The sequence below is a fragment of the Crocodylus siamensis genome, chromosome 10 (genome assembly GCF_052110815.1).
Source record: "Crocodylus siamensis isolate JL-2025a chromosome 10, ASM5211081v1, whole genome shotgun sequence".
Lineage (NCBI taxonomy): Eukaryota > Metazoa > Chordata > Crocodylia > Crocodylidae > Crocodylus > Crocodylus siamensis.
This window is the reverse complement of record NC_143404.1, coordinates 27,676,001-27,699,939: the sequence shown is the minus strand read 5'-3', so window position 1 is coordinate 27,699,939 and position 23,939 is coordinate 27,676,001. Positions and strand designations below refer to the sequence as shown.

Genomic DNA, 23,939 nt, shown 5'->3' with positions numbered 1-23,939 from the left:
AGCCTAGAAAACGGCATCCTGCTAGTAAGTCGGGGGGGGGAGAGGAAGGGGTGTGGGGGGTCAGATTGAGGCCCCCATGGTGAGGGAGGGAGTGGGGCATGGGATGGAGTTGCAAGTGGCTCATGGGGGGAGGAGGGACGGGGAAGGACGGTTCCTGTCACTGCATGCACCCTGGGGGAGACATGGGGGGCACATGCCCCCCAAATCTGTACGGGGTGAGGGCAGGCTGCTACTGTGTGTTGGAGCCAGAAGCTGCGCTGGACTTTTCCCGGTGGCGGTGGGGCTGGCCTGGGGCTATGCTTAGGGTGGGCATGTGGTGGGGGCGCTATAGCCACCACAGAATTTGCCATAGCTCCGCCTCTCAGCATCACCATTGTTCGCCTGGCCTAAGCACAGCTGCCAGGAAGAGCCTGGCGCAGCCTCCAGCTCCAGTCCACAGCGACAGCCCATCCTCACACTGCACACAGGTCCAGGAGCATGTGACCCTCATGCCTCCCGCACGGTGCACAGTGGCAGGAGCTGCACTCCCTGCACAAGCCACAGCTCTATCCTGCACCCTATAGTTTCATAGTTTCTAGGGTTGGAAGGGACCTGAGCAGATCATCTAGTCCGACCCCCCGCCATGGCAGGAAAGAATACTGGGGTCAAACGACCCCAGCAAGGTGTTCATCCAACCTCCTCTTAAAAACCCCCAGGGTAGGAGCCAGCACCACTTCTCTTGGAAGTTGGTTCCAGATCCTAGCCGTCCTGACCGTGAAGTAGCACTTCCTGATATTTAGCCTAAACCTGCCCTCTGCCAGCTTGTGACCATTATTCCTGGTCATTCCTGGCAGTGCACGGGGGAATAGTGACTCCCCCAATGCCTGCTGATCCCCCCTGACTAGTTTATAACAGGCCACTAGATCCCCCCTCAGCCTTCTCTTCTGGAAGCTGAACAGGTTCAGGTCCTGTAGTTTCTCCTCATAGGGCCTCCCCTGCTGTCCCCTGATCATGCGAGTGGCCCTCCTCTGGACCCTCTCCATGCTGTCGACACCCCTCTTGAAGTGCGGCGCCCAGAACTGGACGCGGTACTCCAGCTGCGGCCTGACCAATGCCGCATAGAGGGGGAGGATCACCTCTTTGGACCTGCTCGAGATGCATCTGTGGATGCATGACAAGGTGCGGTTGGCCTTCCTGACTGCATCCCCGCACTACCGGCCCATGTTCATCTTGGAGTCAATTATGACTCCAAGATCCTTTTACACCTCCGTACTGACAAGAGGGGAGTTCCCTAACCTGTAGGTATGGTGCTGATTGTTCCTCCCCAGGTGCATCACCTTGCACTTGTCTGTGTTGAATCCCATCCTATTCACGTCCGCCCACCCTTGTAGCCTGTCTAGGTCTGATTGTAGCCTGATGCTTCCTTCTAGCGTGCCCACATCTCCCCACATCTTAGTGTCATCAGCAAATTTGAACAGGGTGCTTTTTACCCCCTCCTCCAAATTACTGATGAAGATGTTGAACAGTGCGGGCCCGAGGACCGAGCCCTGCGGAACCCCACTGCCCACGTCCTTCCAGGTCGAAAATGACCATCCCCTACCACCCTCTGGATGCGGCCCTCCAGCCAGTTGGCGACCCAGTTGACTGTGTGGGCGTCAACACCACAGTCCCCCAGTTTCTTAACAAGAACAGGGTGAGAGACAGTGTCGACAGACTTCCGGAAGTCTGGGAAGACTATGTCCACTGCTACCCCTGTATCTAATGATCTGGTAATCTGATCATAGAAGGCCACCAGGTTGGTCTGACAGGACCTGCCACTGACGAACCCGTGTTGGTTGCCCTTAAGCATGCAGTCCCCTGCTGGCCCCTCATGGATATGTGCCAGGGTAATTTTCTCAAACAGCTTGCCTAGGATCGAGGTAAGACTAACTGGCCTATAGTTTCCTGGGTCCTCCTTCCTCCCCCTTTTGAAGATGGGAACCACGCTGGCCCTCTTCCAGTCCTCTGGGACCACACCAGAGCACCACAAGTGCTCATAAAGCCATGCCAGGAGTCCTGCAATGACCTCAGCCAATTCCTTTAGGACTCTAGGGTGGAGATCATCTGGGCCAGCTGACTTGAATATGTCCAGCCCCTCCAGAAGCTCCCTAACTAGTTCCTCGCTAACCTTTGGCCCAGGTGTGCCTCCCCTGGGACCTGAGGGGGGCCCAGCAGGAAGGTGGCTGTTCTGGTCCCTACTTAAGAAGACAGAGGCAAAGAAATTGTTAAACATGTTAGCTTTGTCGTCTGGTGTGACGACCATATTTCCCAACGTGTCCTGCATGGGCCCCACGTTACCCGGGACCTTCTTTTTGCCCCCTGTGTATTTAAAAAAGGACTTCTTATTGTCCTTAATCTGAGAAGCTAGTCCTAATGCCCCCCTACATCCCCGAGCGACTGCAGAATAGTCATCCCTGGTGATGACCCCTTCTTTCCATTGGGTATACTCCTCCTTTTTAGAAAGGAGACATTCCCAGATGCTTTTGGTGAGCCGTGGAGGCTTGCGTGCTCTCCTGCTCCCTTTGATCCTCGTTGGGATTACCTTCCTTTGGGCTTGGAGGATCGCCACCTTAAGGAGCGACCACTCTCTTTGGACATCTGGCTCTCCTCCCCTCTGGGACCTCAGCGCATCCCCAACTATCCCTCCTTAGCTCGTTGAAGTTTGCCCTCCTAAAGTCTAGGGCTGCTGCCTTACTGCATGCCTGTTCTACTCCAGCTCTATTCCTGCTCTACTCCAGCTGGGCAGCTTCTGCCCCAGCCCCACTCCCTCCCTCACTCCAGGGGCCTCGATCTGCCCCCCCAAGCTCCTTCCTCCACATAGACTTACCACTCATATGCTGCTCTCCAAGCTGCTGGGTTGCACTGGCCGTGTGCATGCAGCAGCTGCGCACATTCATACAGCATATACTGGCAACATCAGCCAAAAAAAGTGATTGCTGATGTCAATTTTTTTTTTCCTTCTAGAGCCTGCCTGCCTGAGCTGTGTGGTGGCCCAGTGTTTCCCCACATGACTGGGGTGTCCCCTGGCCTGGATGCCAGCAGGCAGGTGCTGCTTGGGAGGCACCACCATGGAGGGAAGCACCGGCCCCCCTGCAGCTCAGGGACAGCTCACAGCCCACCGGCAGCTCATCCCCTGCCTCCCACTCGGCTGTGTGTCTTAGATCAGGCCCCTACCCTTGTGTACATGCCACGGGGATTTAGTTTGGTTTAGTTCTCCCTAAATTGAAATGGTGGGTTTTTAAAACACTTTTTAAAAACCCACCGTTTCAATTTAGGGAGAACTAAACTGAATTAAACCCCCATTGCGTGTACAAGCACCCTATCATATTATTTTGGTTTTATAAGTTTATATTGTAGTAAGGCAGCAGAAAATGAATGCCTTGGAAGAAAGGTATCTTACAAACTAAGCGGTATTGTGCTACTGCCTGAAAAGGACAGCACACAAGTCCAATCCTACTGCCACCAAAATCAATGCAAGCTTTGGGGCTGGATTTTGGTGAATCCAGAATTTTATCCTAGGATATTTAAAAAAACCTGCCTGCAACACAAACTGTTTGTTGCACAATGCTGTTCAGCTGGTGCTAAGTAACTGCCTAGAACAAAATGGTAGGGATTTTTGGCAGCAGTGTTTTGTCCTTTAAAGATGGTCCTACCTGAATGACTGGACTTCCAGGGGTTCCTTCCGACTTTGTCCTCGTAACCTGTGTACATCCTTGGCTGCTGCTCTCATCATTTTATCAGCTTTCAGCTCACACTTATGTTCTGTTTTCTGTGCCTAATTGAGTCATAAAGAGAGTAAAATCTTATGTGCAACATAAAAGATACCAATCAATTCTACCTTACACTGATGAGCTCATCACATCAAGGGGTTATTTGCCAGTTGAAGGGGGAAAATAGAAAGAGGTTCTGACAATATCAAGAATAGAGTTATGAACCACAGAAGCTGGACCAAAACAGTGCTTCAAAAGCTGGTCTGGAGAGTCTGTTGGAAGTCTGTTTATTCCACTGTTGTTAAGACTCTATAGTGAGATGTTAATGCATTTCAAGCAGAAAATCTTCACAGAGAAACAGAATTGTTTTGTACTAAAACACTATTTCCCGTTTCTATCAACACCCTTTTCATCACTGCCTTGTAAGCCACCCCTTGACAGTAGGTACTTTTAGAACTGTTACACAGAAATCATGCAGGTTTAATAAGATGGAAGAAAAACATTCTACCCCAGCCTGGCCTTCAGTACCATCCCCGTGTGCCAGCATTAAGTTGCATGATTATTGTTTCTAAATCATTTCCTGCTGATAAGGTAGGACACACAAGACTTCCATTCCAATTGAACACCTACTATAAAGTTTTACATAAAGCCTTAAGCTTCTCTGCTTTGCTGCTATTATCCCCAGTGTGTGCTGGCAGCAAAATTCGTATGACAAATGTCCAAAATGTGTTCTGTACCAACTAGAAATTCTAGACGCTCTTATGAAACTGCATAGAGTCCTGCAATGTTTGTGGACTCTGCAGTTAAATGGGTACCATGGATCTCCCAGGTCGGGTGGCAGGTGGCCTTTAAACCTTGATTCCCAAGGAGCCCAACTGGATGACTGAAACCTTGGAAACCAGTCCAGTCAAGCTGGTCTGGAAAGGGTAGCTTGGAAGAAATCAAATTGCCTCAGAAACAGAAAAATTGTATGTGATGCCAGAGAAACCCAGAGAGCCTGACAGACTTGGGGGACATGTGGTCAGGGACACAGGAAATGTGGATGGGGGGGACAGAAGCATGCGGGAATGCCTTCATAATAAAGAAGATTTTAACTGCGGAACCAGCAGATAAAGAGAACTGGTACCAGAGGAGACAGACTCAATGATTATGAAGTCATATGCAGGAGAGGGGAAACTAGACTCCTTAGAGAACTCTGACCTAAGCCCAAAGAATGTTTAAGAGGAGGAAGGAAACTGAAGCAGAAAATACATATACATATTTACTAGTTTGTACATAAGATGATGTACATTGGTTCACAGATCTGTATTCTTTTTATGCTAGCTACCTTTAAAGGTCTTTTTTTTGTTAGAAAGTCACTGCGTTTTTTTCAACTATTACAGGTTCCTGAAAAGGTAAACTAAATCTTCATATGCAGAATTCTGGGAAAGCATGTAAAAAGAAAGGAGCTGCAAGCTAGGTGACAAGAATCAGGAACCAGTCACTCCTGTGGTTCCTTGCCTTGTACCAAGAGAGAGATTATAGTGGAAGTTACATGGTGTTATCTCACTATCCATAGTAATGAGTTAGGGAAGGGTCTAGTATTTGTAATGCTAGAATTCTACTTGCCACTACTTAATAAAATGGAAGTTTCAATATAAGGCTCTGTCAAACAAGTTGACCATTGGGAAGATGGCATCCCAGTTTCCAGTGCACTGGAAAAATGTATTTAGTAAAATACATTGAAAACCTGAGTTACTTACCCGTTTCTCTACCAGTTTCAGCAAAATCCGGAATCTTTCATCATCCTTCGCCCACTGTGGTAGCTCTTTTTCACCTTGACTTTGAGCTTGTTCCAATTGTTCCTTCAGCTCTTTCAATACAGAGATCTCTTGCACTAACTGATCATGCCAGGTCTTTGAAGCCTGCAGGTCTAGTTCTAGATCTAGTGAAGTGCGGATTAGTCGCTCAGCACCAAAGGACTTAACCGAAGGCTGGAATGGAAAAGTTTTATGAATGTGATGAAGAATGATAGAACTGCCCCTATCTGAAGGGTGCTTTAATGCAAGTTTCAGATGTCCTAATACTCCTTCCCTCTCATGAGTGCAGTGTTCTAGAGACGAAAGCCAAACTCTTGGCAGCTCTGCTTTGCAACATCTGCTCACCTGCAGTTTCACAGTCCCTCAACATCTTATAAATAAACTTGCATATGCAGCAGTTTCCCACAGCATTAGTTAGATCAAAGGCAAGCCAGAGGCTTCTAGGGACAGAAATTACACATAAACCGATCAGAAACTGGTTTAAATCTGTAATACAAAAGAGGCTCAAGTGCACATAAACAGCTTCCAAAATGGCTGAAACTGGTTTAAGAGAAACCTAGATGGATGTAGTATCAGACTGATCTGATTTAGGTTACATCAGTTTTTTGAACTTCTGTCCCAGATCCCTTCCAGATTCAAATTCACTCACAGTACCCCAGCTTCTGGCCTGGGCCACTGGAGGCACGTGGGGCATTTCCAGAATCAAAAGTGAATGTCTGTTCACTTGCTTCACATCAGTTCAATCGATGCAGCTTAAATTAACCTGCAAAGATTCAAATTGATTGAGCCCCAGGCTTTTTGACTGTCTGTATTTAGCACTGTAGTTAGCATGGCAACAGGCTGAAATTAGTAGTACTTTCCTCCCACACCTTACTAAGCGCTTGTCTCTACAATTGGGGATACTCGTATTTTACAGTAAAGGCCTCCACTGCAGATATATCATACTCAGAAGATTAGAGAGGGAGCTTTTCTGTCCCCAGAATTACATCAACACTAAAACAGCTACAACTCGGCTGCCAGCAATGTCCACACCAAAACTAAGGGTTCTGCTGACATAACCACATCAGCTGTAATGTAAGGAGCTACCCACCAGATCTGTAATGTAGCGTAGGGCTCAGAATCCAGTTTTACCTTAACACTTAAGCGCCTTTCAGAATATTACAGAAGGCAGCAATAAAACACAAAAACAAGAAACATTCATTTCAGGTCAATAGACTCCATCTCCTGACCTCACCAACAGGACAGTTTGCACTGAGGATTGTGTAAGGTGTGTATTTCCATCTACCATTATGTAGGTAGAGCTTCATTGAGCTCTGTTAAACCACTAGTAAAGATTTTTCCAAGTATCTGGAAAACCACTTTTTAAAATTGCTTGTAGAACTTGTCCAACCGATTCCTTGTGCACAGGTAAGGGAGGAAACAGAAGTTGCCTGTCCTGGACAAAGATGTTCATGCGCTTTGTCATGCCACAGATGTTCAAAATTTATAGCAGCAACATAGGCGTTACTATACTATACTACTGTATTGCAACAGACATCCATTTGCTTGGTGGAAGGAGAGCACAGGTAGGTGGACCTGCCCATACTCTCCAGCTGCTGTGGGCAGGTGCTCCAGAAGCCTGAAGGGCTCAACCCTGCACATCCTGGGAATTTCTGAGCAGGACTGGGTCCCATTAGCCTGTGAAGCACCTGCTTGGCTTACCCTCCTTACAGAGAAGCATCCCAAGGAATCCTAGGAGCATGCGTCAGTAAGCAAGGAAAGCTGGCATTTACCCACTTATGGAGATACATCCCCAAACCCCCCGACTGAATTTCTCTGCTTAAAGAGACACATCTTGGGGCACATCTCCTTAAGCAAAAAAACTCCAGGATTTCCCCACTTACAGAGATGCCTCCATGTGAGGCACGCAAGCTGGGTTCTGTACCACCCACACTTCATGCCAAAGCATGGGTCAGCATGGGTCCTGGAATAGAGGTATGGGGCAGTTTGGGAGCCAGGCATTCCCATACCTCTGTGTGAAGCATGGGTGATGCAGGGCCCAGAGTTGATCCTTGCATGGGGGCATGGGATGCTGGGAATTGCCCAGTTCCTGCACTGCCCTGTACCTCCTTGTTGGGACCTGTGCCAAACTGCTTCACCTGGACACACAGGTCCCAACAAGAAGCTACAGGGAAGCAAGGGAGGACAACAGACTAATGCAGGACAAGGGCTGATATGTGTTTTGCTCACTAAAGTGGGTTGGCTGTGGTGGAACACATTCTTCCACAGCTGATCCGCTCTGGTTTAGTGACATCAGTTTCTACCCTATGAGCACAATGTACATGTCAAATTTAAATACTGTATATCTAAATAAATATTTCTAAATGTTGAAGGGGAATTTTTTTCAAGGGGGTATTCTGAGAGTGCTAGCAACAAAAAAAATGGGAGCAGACATTTTACATTTGACAGGCTAAAAAAGGGTCTTTAGGCCCACAGGGGAACATTTTAAAGTGGTAGGTTAGAACTAAGTGTTTTGCAATTAACATGCTGTTTGCTAGCCCTTCTTTAATAAATTGAGCTGTCAGCTGGCAACTCAAACAAGTGTGTTAAAGATTTACTGGCTTTCTTGAGTGTCTGTTGAGGAAAGAATCAGTAAGCCAAAGTTTTTACCCGTTTCATTCTGACGCTCCGTCTCTCCATAGCATTTCGCACAAAGGGTGGTTTTTTGGACAGCGTTGAACTATCACTATCGCTACGATTAAGCTGAAAATATAAAAGAAATCATTATGAAACAAATGGGCAGTTTGACACTGCTTAGATGCACTATAGCCAATGTGTAGAACGATATATAGTTATACAATAACCAAACCATTGTAACACTGCAATGACATCCTTCCAGTGCCCAAAACTGGGATCACAAGACAAATTATTTTGCTATAGTTCCTAGCCCACCCTCGCCCCAATCTTGTCAAATTTCTGTTTGGGAAAAGTTGGCAAGGGATGATACCTTCCATTAGAACTAAGCATAATCAGAGCTTAATCCCACTGACCTAAAAAAGGATAAACTGCATTCAAAAGCTTATCTAAAGCTATCCTGACCATGCAGTTTGGCTCAATAAAAGGTATCACCACAAATCCTTGCCTCTACCCTACACAAGACAAGAAAAATAAAAATAGTGGACAATATTGTATCAATTAAAGCAATGCACATTTTTTCCATCCTTAACTTCTATGAATTAGTAAATTCTAAGATAGGGAGAGGGATAGAGAAAGCAGTACAGTGTCCTTCCTTAAGTAGGGAATGTAATTCGGTTCTAATTGTGGTGGAAACCTGTGCTGAGTGGCATTTCTAGGCCTAGACTACAAGCAGAGTAGTGGGACTACAGTCATGCAGACATGGGATAAGCAGTGGCAGGTCCAGAAGTTCTGTATGAGGAAGTTGTCTGGGAGTCCATGAGGAATTTATCCTGCCTGTTCACTACCAGAACAAAAGAATGGAAGGCCACATTGGTCTGAGTGTGCTGGCATTTCCTTCTGGAAGCTGGCTTGCTGGGACTGTTATAGAGCTGTGGCTAATTATATGGGGTTGAATAATCAGCTGTTTCGTAATGTCTGTCAATAACATCTTCATATGGAGTTAAGGGATGCCATTTTACTAACATACCAACTCTTTTGCACGGGATGGCAAAGTGAGAATATGACCCTTTTATATATTTTCCTTTACAAGGCCAGGCTCCTGGCCAAGTTCTAATTAAGCCTACACCTAAACTCATTTTAGGGTTTCAGTTACATCCATTCTCTTGCCACTTCTTGACCTGTATTGTGTTGCAATCACGTGCTGCCAAGGTAGTTGTATTTCAAGGGTGGGTATACTGATCCCTCTGTATCGTATACCACAGTTAATTAATGCTTGTAAAGTGCTCTATAGTGATCTGATGAAAGATGCCAGTTAATGGAGCAGCCCACCTCAGTTCCCATGTGAAGGGGAATGGGATGGAGGTGCTCAGCAATCTGCTGGATTGAACCTTCAGTGCAGATTATTATTACATAACAAAATTGGCTACTGTACAGACATTCTAGGAAGGCCAACATTTATGAAACCTGGGGCTGTGTTTTCCTTACCCGACACACATACTGACTCTGTGGTCCTGGAGAAAATGTTTTTGAGCGGATGATGGTACTACCTCTAATAAACTGCGTTTGTGGTGGATTAGCTCCTCTTTTATCTTTTGGACGTACTACAGTAGAAGACTGTGCAGGGCTGTCTGTATTAGTCTCTTTATCCACCTGAAAGAAAAAGCAAAAACACTGCAAGTGCCACTTTACCAACACACCCATACTACCACCTGGCACTGACTACCAACCTTTCTGTGTTGCAGCCTGAAATCCCACTTGTTCTTTCAGATTCAGAAGGAACAGAGAAAGCTGTGGCACTTGATTCTGCCTATGCAATACATATTAGTATTGCACTTGTGAGAAAACTTATGGAGGAGTTCAACAACTGTATCACCATTTCCCAACAACTTGGTTGACTGGTGTAAACAGAACGATTCCACTGAACTTTTCAGATATACGCCAGTGTAACAGATTAAATACTGCATGTTAGATTATCCATTAAATATACCTATCCATTTTTACCGAACACCCAGAATTGGCAGGAAAAAACAAGCCAATTTCAACACAAAAATCACCATTCAAACAAACCTGTGATTAAGTGGGTGGTGGTTAGCCAACGATTGCATTCAGAACTGCATCATAAGATCCAAAATGCTAGTCACTTTGGCTGACAACATTAGCCAATTAAAACGGTCAATGAGGAATTCTTTGCAACACCAGGGGACAAAAGACATTTTGAATTAAACAATGTTTCATTAAAGGGAACGTTATTTAACCTTGAGGTTCAACTATTATTTGAAATAGGGCACTACCAAAAACTTTCAAGTAACTGCTTAATTCAATGTTAGTCTAGTCAACTTTGTATCGGAAATCAATATAGGCCCCCCAAAAAAATTTGAGAAAAGGAAAAAGGATGATGCCAGGAAATATGAAGATCCAAACAAAATAGCGTGGTTCTGTACAGAATTCTAAAATTTCATTTAGTCAGTGACATGCAAAGTCCTAAACAAAACCTTAAAAGGGCAAAAAGGTAAAAACTTTTTGCAGGAACATTTTGTACCAATAAATTCACTGTGCTTTCTCTTTAAACAAATTTCATACAAACATATAGGCCTGTTGCATCAACAACCTCTTGTATTTGCCCAAGCAAATCACATAACTGTACAAGGAGGCATCTTCAATGACCTGATTTCTTGATTTGCTTGAACAAATACTAGAGAGATTTTTGGGGCTTTATTTTGGTCACAGTGCAATAGCAGAAGCTACATGGTCACAATACAAGTAAATGGCTTTTGCAAAAGAACAAGGCTAACTTGGTGAATCTACCTTAAATAAGTTTCTTAAAAGCCTTTTTGCCTACTGCAAGCAAAATGCAAATTAAATAGGCAAAAATGTTTCAAAAAATAGTACTACGTTTTTCACACATGATACAGTTTGGAAAGTCATCCCACCAAACTTCCCTACTTTTATTTCCCCCAAAACTTTTATGATGTTAGAACTGTAGCTGTAAGAAACAGCACACTCTGTATCTTTGCCTAAGAAGTCAGGAAAAGACAAAATATTTAACTATATCCTGTTGTTTCGTTACTGGAGCCAAAACAGCACAGTGTGCAAGTGTTTATTAGTCGCCCAGTGGAGGCACCATAATTCTGCACTTTACCTTTATTGCTGTCAACTCAGAATGCAGCTGGATTTCTGGATTCTCTTCCGCATCCCAGAGTGCTTTTACAGCACAGAATTCTTCCTCTTCTGCTTCAGTCTCACTGTTCCCATCTTGTTCTTCTTGCTCACCAACCTCTTCATCTTGCCTGCCACATAAATTGCTTCTGTTATTGGGATGGACCCAATATCCTATTAGCATTCTTGATGCTAATTCATGTCCCAGGTATGTGGAACCAAATGCACCTTTAGTGCTGTGATTTGTATGCATGAATAACAAAAATCATGATACTCCAGGAAACATGAATAACAAAATGTTATGGGTAGGAATACAGGAAACAGCACTAAGATAGTTATTGGATTTTTCTCATATTCTATAGTAAAGCAATTGCTATGGTTGAATACATTTGTACAGAGTCTTTTACGCTGGATATGGCTAAGTGTTACCCAAATGGAAGGTGCATTAAAAGGAGGCTGATTTCAAAGTATGGTCAAGCCCCAGGTTCTCTGGGTTTGAAAGCTGGAACTATACACCACAAAACAGCAATCTTAAACCTTTCAGCTAATCTGTGCTCAGTTATATACTTCAGTAGATTCTTCATCAAGCCACACAGTTTTTTGGGGGGTTTTTTTGGAGTAGGCCAGACTTTGAGATTTGAATTTCAGTGAAATACAGATGCATGTAAACCACAAATGATAAAAAGGGTTTCCTTGCAAATCCTTTGAACTGGAAAATGAATTTTCACATTTGCCAATAAGGCACTACAAACCACATATCTTCCATTTTTTAATGCTGCCAGCTTTCATTCTCCCTACCCAAACATATTTTCAGTCCCTGTGGCCACAGGGTGATTTTACTGTTGTAGAAACAGATGTCAGAAGTAAGCTTCAAGCAAAGTTCAAGAACTCCTCTCAGCTACCCAACACTTTCCAAAGTTCAACTCTAAAAAAATGCTGACATCTTCACATAAGGAAGCACTGCTTCCTTCAGACCCACAGAATCCTCTAACTGATACACTCAGCTAAAGATGCCAAACACCACCTACCAAGTCTCTCCACTAGTTAAAGTGCTTCTGCTTTCTTCCAGCTTCTTCTCTACTGCTTCCAGTTCAACAGCAGTCTGTTCCAGAAGAGCTGATACAGAGTCCTGTTAGAGGACAAGATTGCATTTAAAACCTATTCTTAAACTCCACATCAGTGTAACTGATTCACATTACTCATAATAGATCAAAAAATATATAAACATCAGGTTACACCCTTCATACAGCTTTTAGTTTTATTACTCCATGTATTATAACTTTTTCATATTTAAAAAATACTGCACAAAAACACAGCAGTTTTTTAAAATTTCTAGCCTACCATTCTCTTCAATGAGTTTAGTATTGTTATAATTGAGGTTTTTCTAGCTTCCTTTCACAGCATTTGTCCTTACTGTTTTTTCAGCGCAGGATTCTTCAGAACAGATGTCCTCTTGTTTATTTTTTAGGCTGTGCTTTTGTAGATATTTATAACTAAGAAGGTTGTACCAACGTGTTGACTTCTCTCCCGATCTACATATCTCAGCAAGACTAATCTGTGCTCCACCCTATATGGAAGCAAAAAAAGAGATGATGTGAAATATCAGAGTGAGGAGATTGTGACAATAAAATCCCAATGGGAACATGTAACAGCAGAAGAACCAAGATTTCAGGAGGTTATGGTTCAATTGTCTAGAAAATAAAATATCACCATCAATTCACATTTTTATGCCATTTCAGACATCAGAATGGTGACAGTCAAATGATACTAAACTAATTGAACCATATTGCTAGGAGCTTCCAATACAAAAATAGAAAGATTCACTTCAGCTGCTGTGTATAAATAAGCATCAAGAATAATGAACAATTATGCTGCAGCCATGGTAACTTGCACACATTATTTCACGTAGAAAGAATTAAACAAATATGGAAGAAAAATCCATTCCAGGAAATCTCCCAGGGCTGACAGAATTGCTTTAGTTCAGAACTAAAGATTCCACTCACTTTTATGTCCATTCTTATATTATCCATTGGTAATCCTCATTCAGTTTTCTTTTTTTTTTTTTTTTTTTTTAAAATGTTTCAGGACAGACAGATGGAAGTGTAACTATTGCAAAGTATATTATCTGCATCTCAGTGTATGCTATTTCCCCAACTGGGTTAGTTTTATTTTACCTTGAACAGATTTCCTGCAGTTAAATTTAGCCCAATTTGAGGTTGCCCAAGCACGTACATTAGAAATGTGGGGGCTGCCAAATGGGAAATCCTTATTTTGAATGTAGATGTTATTTCTTTAGTTAAAGTATGCTTTCAGGTGAAGGCAGCGATGCATAAACACCACAAATAGGGGGGCTAGGAACTGCCAAAAGCATATGTAGAAAACAGCATCTGTTAAGGGATGCATGAAAGTCTTGGAAAAAAAAATCAACTAGAATTTACATTTCTGTTTCTTTACAGTGACTCTGGACTTAGTTTTGAAAATGTTACTCACATTGGATACGCCTCCACAAGATGTTTACTGCAAAGTGAATTAGCTCTGGTGTAACATCTCAGCCTCTACACATGTGACTCTATTAGGGTGCCATAAACTAATAAATGCCACCATAGGATAAGTACTTGTAAACACAAGTACTTTCCATGGTGGTGTTATTTAGACGCACGTGTGAATGATGACTGGGCTAGCTGAGTTATGAGGATGTTTCAGTGAGGAGACTGCCTGCTGTCCCTGCACTAAAACATCCTTGTGCCCCAGCCACCCCCTCCACACGTTGAACTGGGTCAGAGCAGCCCCAGGCTGATAGGTTGACCCCCTCAGCCCCTGTCAGCTGAGGCTGCTCTAACCTGGCACAACGTGCTGCAGTCCTGGGTGCACGTCTAAATGCAGCACCCGGGAGCAATAAACTTCAGTCTGAACGGCACCAGAGTTTATTGCTTTACATGAATAGCACATGAAGACATGTTCATTAAGTAGTAATTTACTCCAGATGTAATTCTGCAGCAACCAGCTTGTTTACTAACATAATGCTGGACTAGGGAAGCAAGACGCAAACTAAAAAGATTTAAGAAAAGTCACAATTCTTAAATTATGTTAATTACAGAATTTGAAAGAATGGTCATTTCTCATGTAATTTTATGAAATCTAGGAAATTTAATAGAGATTCCCCTTTATTACAAAAGTCTATAGGTTGGTTTTAAAATCTTATAAACAAAGGAGTTTGTTTGCAACTACATTATACAAAACATTTCCTTAAGAAATCATGCTCAAATGTCTTCTCCTTTTGAACTGAGTCTGGCAGAGTCAGGTAAAACCCCATAATGGTTTTGTAATGTAAATATTTATCTACTGAATACCCTTTGCTATAACTGGGATTTTCCGACATAGAGAATGGCCAGACCTACAGGATCTCGCAGCTGAGGACAATATAGGAAGATTGCCTAACAGCAGCCAAATCTTATATTTCTTAAACACTAGATACCTTTTAAATCGAAAAAAGAAAATAGGAAAAAGATTCAACAGAAATGAATGCTAACCAGGCACTCCTCGAGGTGGGACTTATTTACAGTGCAAACATCAACTCTTAAAGTCTTCTGACGTAAAGCAGCGTAAGAGATTGAAACCCAAAATATTTCACTGTACATAAGATTGTCGGAAACGTCCATGGGTCTCGTGCGAAACAAACAGCTCGTGCTTTCAGAGCAAGGAAGAACAGCCACACGAATAGTCCTATTGAAAAATACTTTAATTAGTGCTGCTATAAGCCTTCTGTAAAGTATCTATTATGAGCTTATCTTTAAATAATCTACTGTGAGAACAGCGCATCCCCCCCACTCATTGTAATTTGTTCACTTATCTATGTATTAGTTTACCATTTCTATTTCCTGTCCAACCCATTCCTCCTTTACGGGAATTGCTAAAATGTTCTGCATTCGGAAGGACTTTATGGGTTAGACTTGTCCTGAGGATACTTTGAGTTACACCAGGGAGTTCAGAAATCACCAAAGCGTGAAGGTGGCAACTGTATTCCTAGTTTTCACCCCACTTCAGTTCTTGTGATATATGTATCTTGGTAAGTGTGAGATCAAGATTCTTATAATAATCATTTATACACGTGCAGTGAGTGTGACATACTAGTACCATCACCTTACACAGATGGAAATAAGTCCATAAGGTGTTGTGGATCCTTTTAGCTCTAATTTATAGAGACTAAATTAGCCATTAGCAAAGCCTTTATCTGGTTCTACTCGTGCTCAAGTTTGACAAATTTCCACAGTCAAATATTTCCCACATTACTTCATCTGTAAGTGTGTTCAGGCATGACTTATATTGCAAAACAAATGTCACCTTTACTCAGTGGCACTGTTAGATGTTAATGCCTTAAAAGCTTTTTCTACTAAATATATACAGTTAAGGAAGATTAACAAACATCATCATAAGTAAAAGTGAATTTTTAATTTTGATATATGAGTGGAGGAGCCCATAAGTGATAGTAAATATAAGATAAAACTGTGAAGTGCTTAGAGGACTAAAGCATTACATGAACTAGAAAAATAAACACAGTGTGTGTGATCCCACTGATGTCTATATTACAAATATTTCTTGTATGTTTATTTAATCTACTTACACTTTCTGATCTTGATGCAACAGCAGAGCAGGAACATTACTCAGCTGGATGACTAATATTGCAAATTGTTTATTTTTGTCATCATACCTAAATTAATTGTAAAAATATGAATAATCGCATTTGTAATGATAAAACTGCCTTTAACACAATGAAATAACTGTTGTGCTTTTCAGACACATTCAGATTTTCAAGCTTAAACAATTGCTGCACTCAGATATTAAAATGTGACAAGAGACGACTACCCATGGGAGTATGAAAATTATTGTTTCTAATAGCTTGTTACATATAATTTAGTCAATTGCATTTTAGTAGCGCATAACATTTTTGCAACTAGTGCACATATAAAGGGACCAAAACATTCAGATGAGGTAGATAACAGATTTAAACCATAATGTTAAATTGGTTTTACCATGTGGTACTGGAATTTAGCAATAATATTCCTATCAGGATTTTACAGAGACCTTAATATAGAACCAATTTTTTTAAGGTAAAAACAGCATCAGAAGACATACATAATGCGCCATCAGTGAATGAGACATTCTGAAGCTGAACTTACAGTTCTTGATATCAGTAGCTAAACAAAATCAAAGTCTTATGCTAGCTATTTTCTTCATAGCTGTTTCTGAGAAGCTCACAAGGCACTTAAATCAACCCTCCGCTATGCCCACCGTGCTTGACAACGTTTATTGCTACTGTTGACATTCAGATGGGGTGGCCAGCTTTGCCCACTTTGTGTTATTAGTTATACTGTTAGTTGGCCCGGAAGGGAAGTAAGCCGTTTGAGAGATCAAATCCTTATTCATTTCTAATCCAGGAATAAAACCAGAAGACAAAGGGTCTCAATTCTCGCATTGATGATTTACACCAGCATGCAGCACTATTTCTACTGCATTAATGAGAGGAGAATCAGACCCTAAGTGTCCAGTTCATAAGGCTGCACAGAGATTAATCAAGGAAATATGAAAGCAGGTACAAGGGGGAGAGGGAGAGGGAGAAAAGACCCTCAAGGATAGCCACCCAGCTTACTTCATAGCAATTTGCACTTTGGCAGTCCCAGCTGCTTCCATATCATCACTGTCAAACACCATCGTTTCTGAAACACATGCCCTGAAAGGAATCAAGGACAATTAAGGGCCTGCTGGAGCTTCAGGAAGATGTAGGCAATTCTGGTGCCACATGTTTTTCTCCCCACCACACAAAAAATGGAGGGGAATGGGCATATTGGTTTGTTAAAAGCGGTTAGCATTTTTTAACTTTAAAAAATCCTGCTAAGAAAAGTAAAGCACAATAAACACCTTCCAGTGAATGTACCACAGCTACATACTAGCAAGCAAGTCACATGCCCCCACCCTGGCACTGCCAACAGACACGCAATAAACAGGGAACCATAAATCAGGGAGTGAAAGCTACCTCACAAATTCCTCCATGCCAATTGGGGAGCTCTATAGCACTCGCTGGGCCAAGCTAATGGGGAATGGCTGTGTGTGAGAGACCTTTTCAAAAGGGGGTGTGTATTGGAGCACTTTAGATGGTTAATATAGCTAATTTCTCAAAAGCAACAGAAAGTTAGATAGTAAATGTTATACTGGTGTCGCTAATGCAAGGCAGGAAAAACAGTCCAATAAAAAAAAAAAAAATTATCAGGATTGTATATAGCCAATTTTTTTCTAATAGTTTAACTGAAAGGTCTGAGTTACTACATTGCAGTGTTTAGCTAATCCTTTCTAAAACAGCTCATTTGGTCTTTTCCCACCTCTAAAATTTTCAAATGTTGTGCACAAAACTAAGTTAGAAAATGAAGTCTGTTGACCTCCTTTTTGACATTTTTAATGTATTGCTAACATAGTCAGCAGGATTATAGCAGTGGTGTTGCAACATGCCCAAAGCTTAAGTACACATTTGCTATGAAATCCAGCACTACACATGTTGTGCGTTAATGAACTCAGTGCTGAAATCAACAAATATTCTAAAGGATACAAATTACTTAGCACTACCTAAATTCTCTGCATTTGGAATAATGGCTCAGATGCATCTCCCTTTCTAATCTACCCTAGACGCACAAAAAACAGGGTAAAAAAATATTAAGCTTCCAAGTGAAGAACTTAAATGACAGAAAATATTAGAATTAAATTAACCTCTGTGTATATATAAGGACACAGCTTTCATTACGTGATCATGTAAACAATTATTTTCTGCCAGCTTGCTACCTCATTCAGTGCAAAGGATGGAGCCGTTCTCAAAATAAATCAGGGTTGTATAGTGAGGTTGTTGTCTGTAGGACCCTCTCTCGTGTTTCACAAGTTGGAAGATAGAGTGAATAAAATAGGGGATTGCAGAATGATAGTATCAGTCTCATAGTTAAGGCAATTGCATAATGCCCTGAACTGGATTGCTTGTGCCAGTGGAATTCTTCTATGATGATAGGTAATTAACTTAATATCAATTTTTTTCAAAGGTGGCTACCTACTGGGTAATTCTCATCTTTTGGCTACCTGACTTTAGACCCTCTGGTCTGATTCATAGAAATGCTGAATATCTATACCTACTAAAGATAGTAGGAACTGAACTTTAGTATTACATAGCTCTTAATATTTAAGTACTGTCCAAAAATACAGGTATAGGACATCCCAAACTGGACAACCAAAAACGGCATTGGCAAATGTGCTGTTTATAGCATAATACTGTTTTGCAGCAATTCAGAGATTTTAGAGTTTGCTTTTGTGCTGCACTGGAATGAAGCCTGGATCCAAAATACCTTCCTCACAAAAAACTTTGTTGCAACTATATCAGTTCTGATAAGACAGCTTTTCTGCAAAATTTGGATTTATTCAGAATTGTTCCTACTAGTTTAGTATGTAGGAAATGAAGAAAAGAACCATACAAAGAACAGTGAGAAAAAAATTAAATTATGCATAGCTGTTCATTAAATGAGTAGCACATAGCCCTGTGAAGAAAAAAGTAGCTTTTCATGGAAGTCAATACTATATATGCATAGTTACCTATACAATTCATTATTTTCACAGAAACCATGGAAAAAGGCAATTTCTGTGATCACCATGAAAACTGGCATTTCCTATGATTTTGCATGGAAAAAAATTAGTAAAAATAAAATGCTGGCTCCCCAGTGGGAGCCAGCAGCCCAGGCTTGCACCCCACTGGAGTGGAGTGAGCTGCCAACATGAAAGACAACAGCCAAGATGGCAACTACCCCCTCTCCTCTGCCGCTGATTGGCTGAAAGAGCTGACTTTTGCGTGTCCCTGTCCCTCTCTGCCAATCAGCATCCCCTGCATTTTGGGTACTTAACATTTTTAAGTTAAAACATTAAGATAGTTCCTGTGTGTGAATTCTTAGGCTTGAATGAAAAAACTGAAAGACTATCATGTAGCACCCTGTGGTCCATGAGCAGGACTATAATCTTCTTATTCACCAAACAGATCTTTGCCATTTGAACAGATGGAATAAATAGTTATAAGCGGTGGGGTGTCACACGCTGTGGGACCACTACTGCAGAATGGCAAGAGGATACAGGGACTTTGCTAGAGGGTTTCAGGTATTTGCTGACAAAAAAGGATGGTAAGACGTAAGGTTTCATTGTTCCACGCCAGTATTTGAAGGGACATTCGTGTATGGACACAGATTCTTCTTCCCGTTTCCTAAAGTGCTTCATGCCCTGCCCATCTAAGCTGGCTTTGTCCCAGACCATTTTCTTCCCCACCCTCTTCAACCAAGTCTCCTCTCTTACCCAGTTCCAGTCTCTGCTGCTTCGCTTCTTATGCTAGTATTAGTCTCTGGCCACAGCAAGTCCCTGTCTCACTCCTTTGTACCTCCCCCTTTTCCCTCTCACTGGTAATCTCCAGTGCCATCAACCACTGTCTAGTTCCTTAGAACCAGTCTTTTGCCCACCCCAATGCTGGATCCCCTGGTTCCAGGTCTTCATAAGCTCAGTTTCTCTCACCTCTGTTTTGGCTCTGGTTGCCATCCCATGCCTGCCCTTGCCAGACTCCTTCCCTGGGCTCCTCATCCAGTGTCAGTGTTTGCCTCATTAACAATTCATTGCTCAGACAGTTTCAGTTCCCTCTTTGCACCCCAATGCCTTTTCAGATCAACCATCCTCAGCCCCCCTACTGTTTTCAACATACCCCACTGGTTCTCAGTCCCACTCTCCCCAGACTGTTCCAGTTCCTTTTCTTCTCTTGCCAGGCTTCAGTCCCAACCTTGCTGTAATCAAATTCCCTTAAAAGTTCTGCTTGCCACTTCTGCATTTCAATCAGACACTTTGTTTTTCTCAAGTCCAGCAGAAGGGTCACTGAAAGCACAGGAGACATGCTACCTGCTATCAGATAAGGTGCCCAGAATAGTGACTGTGTGGAAACCCTGTTCTGTTACAGGCTGGAACATATCTAAATTTCCATACTCAGCATAAAACTCTGAAAGTCTCTTCTGAGCATACGCAAACGTTGATTCTTCAAAGTAGTAAAAACTTGACTAAATATGGGTGTATTTTCACCCCAAATTACATGACAACAAAAGACAAACCCTTGACATGAAGGCCACTCTTCTGCCAGATTTATAATTCCTGTTTTGAGATTAACAATATTTTTTAACAAAGCCAAAACTCTATTCACTTTTGTTCAGCACCATGTCCAGTTTTGGGCCCCACACTGCAAGTAGGGTGTGGACAGATTGGAAAGTCCAGCACAGAATGACAAAAATGATTAGCAGCCTGGGAAGCATGATTTCTGAGGAAAGGCTAAAAGAACAGGGCTATTTAGCCTGGCAAGAAGACTGGGGGGAGGGTATGATAGTAGTCTTCAAATACCTGAAGGACTATTACAGAGAGAATGGAGATGGGCTTTTCTCTGTGGCCACAGGGAATAGGAGTAAGTGTAATGGCCTCAAGCTTCAGAAGAGGAAATATAGGTTGGAGGTTAGGAGGAACTTTCTGACTACAAAGGTGGTCAAACATTGGAACAGGCACCTAGAGAAGCGATGGAACCTTCATCCCCGGAAATTTTCAAGAGCAGGTTGGACAGACCCTTGGCTGAAACAGCTTAGTCAGAGATGATCCTGCCATAAACAGGGGTCTAGACTAAATGATCTTGCAAGGTCCCTTCCTGCCTGACTTTTTATCATCCTATGAAAACAACATTTTTCAATAGCCTCATTCCCAGAAACTGCCCAACTTAATTCAGCTGATAATTTCCACAAGGTTTCAACCTGAATATGACAATTGGCATGGAGGAAAATAGTGGCTTTCACAATGCAAAGCAAACTTTCATTTCACAAAGCATCAAACTTCCATTGTAGCATAATTCATCCTCTTTATAATGTTTGAAGAAATGGTCTAAAATCTTGGAAAGCCTTAATCACTGACCTGCAGACAACAATAAAATAGCATCTGACAATGTTGACTTAGTATCAGCATATGTATCGGAATGTACTACATAGAGACCTAGATTATACCTTTGTGCAGATGCCTCATATACCCCACTGTCTCCAGCAACAGATTCATCAGACACGGCAGCTGACACACATGCCACCTTCAGTGCAGCCCCTCCAACCGTATTTACACCTATCAGAAAATGCAAGAAGAAAGAACAAAAGCATTAATGAAAAGGAGCTGGCAGCATCAACAACTACCCTGTTCAGACAAGGGTCATCAAGTGATAATAGGCTCCTGAATTCAGATGGAAGTGGAACGTCTCATGTCTGGGTCCTAAGTCCTTATCTGGTGTTAAATTAGTGGTGGTAGATGGTGCCAGATCTTAGGGCTCCAAGGCTGTCAAAGTGTCTCATGGATGTACGAGGTCAGACCAGACACCGCACAGACGGCACAGCAGCACAACCCAGGCTTTATCTGATAGCGTGCCTCAACTCTGATCACTTGAGCTAAAGAGGAAGAAGTTCATGGCTTGCCTAATCCTGGAGTCCTATTCTCTGAGTGCCAATAGGATTGCAGGCAACACTACCAATTATACTTATTGTGACAGGGATGGTCATCCTCTGGTAAATATACTGCAGCCACCAAGCAGCCACTCAATGGTAGAGAGGGAAGCATAAAGGCAGTTCGGCATCTGTGATGATTTGGATAATATTTCCTTATGCAATTTATGAGTGCTGATTAATTTTATGAAATTGCAGTACAACTAAAACTCTTATTTGGTATAGCAAGTCAGCCATGGTTAGACAAGGTCTTGATGGTATCATTCACTCCATCTGGAGGAAGATGCAGAACAAAAGAACCTGTTAACCTGAACAACTGGGCTCTGGATGAACAATGCATCTAAGGAGGCTGCTAGAGCTGGAATTTACTTGCAGGGAAGATGAGTGAAAACCACAAATCCACTGAATAACAGAAAAAGACAGAGGAGAAAGCAAGTTAAAAAAAATTAAGCCAGGGTATTATAGAAAGCCTAAAGAAGATAACAACAAGATCTATAAAAGAAACTGGTTTACAATAAAACAAGGAGAGCAATATAGGCAACTCCTATAAATTAAAATAGATTAATTTTTCAGTGATTCAGCTGAGGACTATATAGCCAGAATGTTATTTTTTTTTTAAGATGCGGCTTAGGGATATTTTCTCCTGCATCCTTATATTTTTTTCCCCTCTTACTGACATGTTCATAAATCTTAGCACATAAAAACTAGCTAGAAAACATTCACAACATAAGAAATCAGTCATTAATTGGAAAAAAGCCAAACAGTAAGTTTTGAGGACTGTATTTTACATTCAAACATATTTTTCCTGTGCCATTATTAGAGGCTTCACTCCTATCGTATCCAATTGAAGCACACAGAAGTACCCGATAGGCATGTCTACACATAAAATTAATGAACCTGAATTTTTTGTGAAGAAAATTCAGGCTCATTAAAGTACTCCCCAGTGCACATCTACACTTGTGCCCCCATCGTGACCAAACTGAACACAGGCTGCTCCTGCCCTTTTCTGCACCCCTGCAGCAGACAGGGGGAGCTCCACATTCCCTTGGGTGTTAGCCCTGGGCTGGCAGAGGGTACGGGGGGCTTAGCACTGAGCTCTGGAGGGTGGGGGAGCTGCTCTGTGGGCAGCTCCATCACAGCTAGGGGGAGATTGAGCTTGGCTTGATGTCCATGTGCCTGGTGCATTAGGCTAATACACTGCTCAGGTATTGTTGCACATGTATAGAAGGTGATGCTTTACTGCGCATTAATTTAATGTGTATTAAAGTGTCTCGTGTAGATGCACCTTATAGGTATAGAAGCAAGCCCCATATAGTCACTTTTTGAAAATAAGGGTTACCAAGATTAAGCTCTCTATTTCTCTCCGTATTACTGTTATGTGTCCATTATTCCAAAGCTTTTAATATGAAAATTATTTTCCCCTCCTGACTTGCTTTATAGCTCAAATCAGTTCAGACATGTACTGCCCCCAGTATATGTAAAGCTAGAATTTTTTGTATTAAACTTCCTTGTTAAACAAAAACACCACAAGTTGTTCCCTGCCCACTTGAGCTTTTTCTCTCCCTTCTATTAACCAATGCCACGTGAACACTTCAGCCCATAAAGCTTCTGTTTTGGATCACTTCAGCTGAGTGCCTTGTAGCCAAAAAGGATGAAAGAATTTTCTTTAGAACCACTATATACAGAACTATTTCTGCTTTGGAGAGAGAGCATTATTTTGCAAACTGGTTCCATAGCATTTTTACCCCTTCTTCTCCCTCCCTGTGATTGGGAAAGAATGCTTACATCTATTAAAATATTTCATTTTGCTTCTGCTTTCTTCTACATACAAATTCTGGATGCTAACTTCTTTCAGGTGGCAGGAGCTATAGTCTTGTGTTACCAATGCAAATTTCCTTGAACAGAGACAGTCCAAAGCCAGACATTATTAGGAGGGCTACATGCCAGATCTTTGGTGCTCAAAATAGAACCTTTTCTTTTTGTACTTCTATGAAGAAAACTGCTTAGCTGGAACTCAGCAATGGCAGACCAGAAAAATGGGACTGAACAACAGTGGCAGAGTGGGGGGGGGGGAG

General features: G+C 42.2%; 1 protein-coding gene across 2 annotated transcripts in view; it reads right to left on the bottom strand.

Moving 5' to 3' along the window:
- Positions 1-23,939, bottom strand: part of WWC1 (WW and C2 domain containing 1) — a 154,967-nt gene that overhangs the window by 1,119 nt on the left and 129,909 nt on the right. For both annotated transcript variants that reach the window (XM_090064969.1, XM_090064970.1), the window contains exons 12-22: positions 21,385-21,493; positions 16,947-17,027; positions 15,921-16,007; positions 14,830-15,022; positions 12,714-12,866; positions 12,328-12,428; positions 11,283-11,430; positions 9,629-9,793; positions 8,177-8,269; positions 5,471-5,701; positions 3,672-3,793 (exon numbers count right to left, since the gene is read on the bottom strand). In XM_090064969.1, coding sequence (XP_089921095.1) covers positions 3,672-3,793; positions 5,471-5,701; positions 8,177-8,269; positions 9,629-9,793; positions 11,283-11,430; positions 12,328-12,428; positions 12,714-12,866; positions 14,830-15,022; positions 15,921-16,007; positions 16,947-17,027; positions 21,385-21,493 — 1,483 coding nt within the window. The remainder of the gene's footprint in view (positions 1-3,671; positions 3,794-5,470; positions 5,702-8,176; positions 8,270-9,628; positions 9,794-11,282; positions 11,431-12,327; positions 12,429-12,713; positions 12,867-14,829; positions 15,023-15,920; positions 16,008-16,946; positions 17,028-21,384; positions 21,494-23,939) is intronic.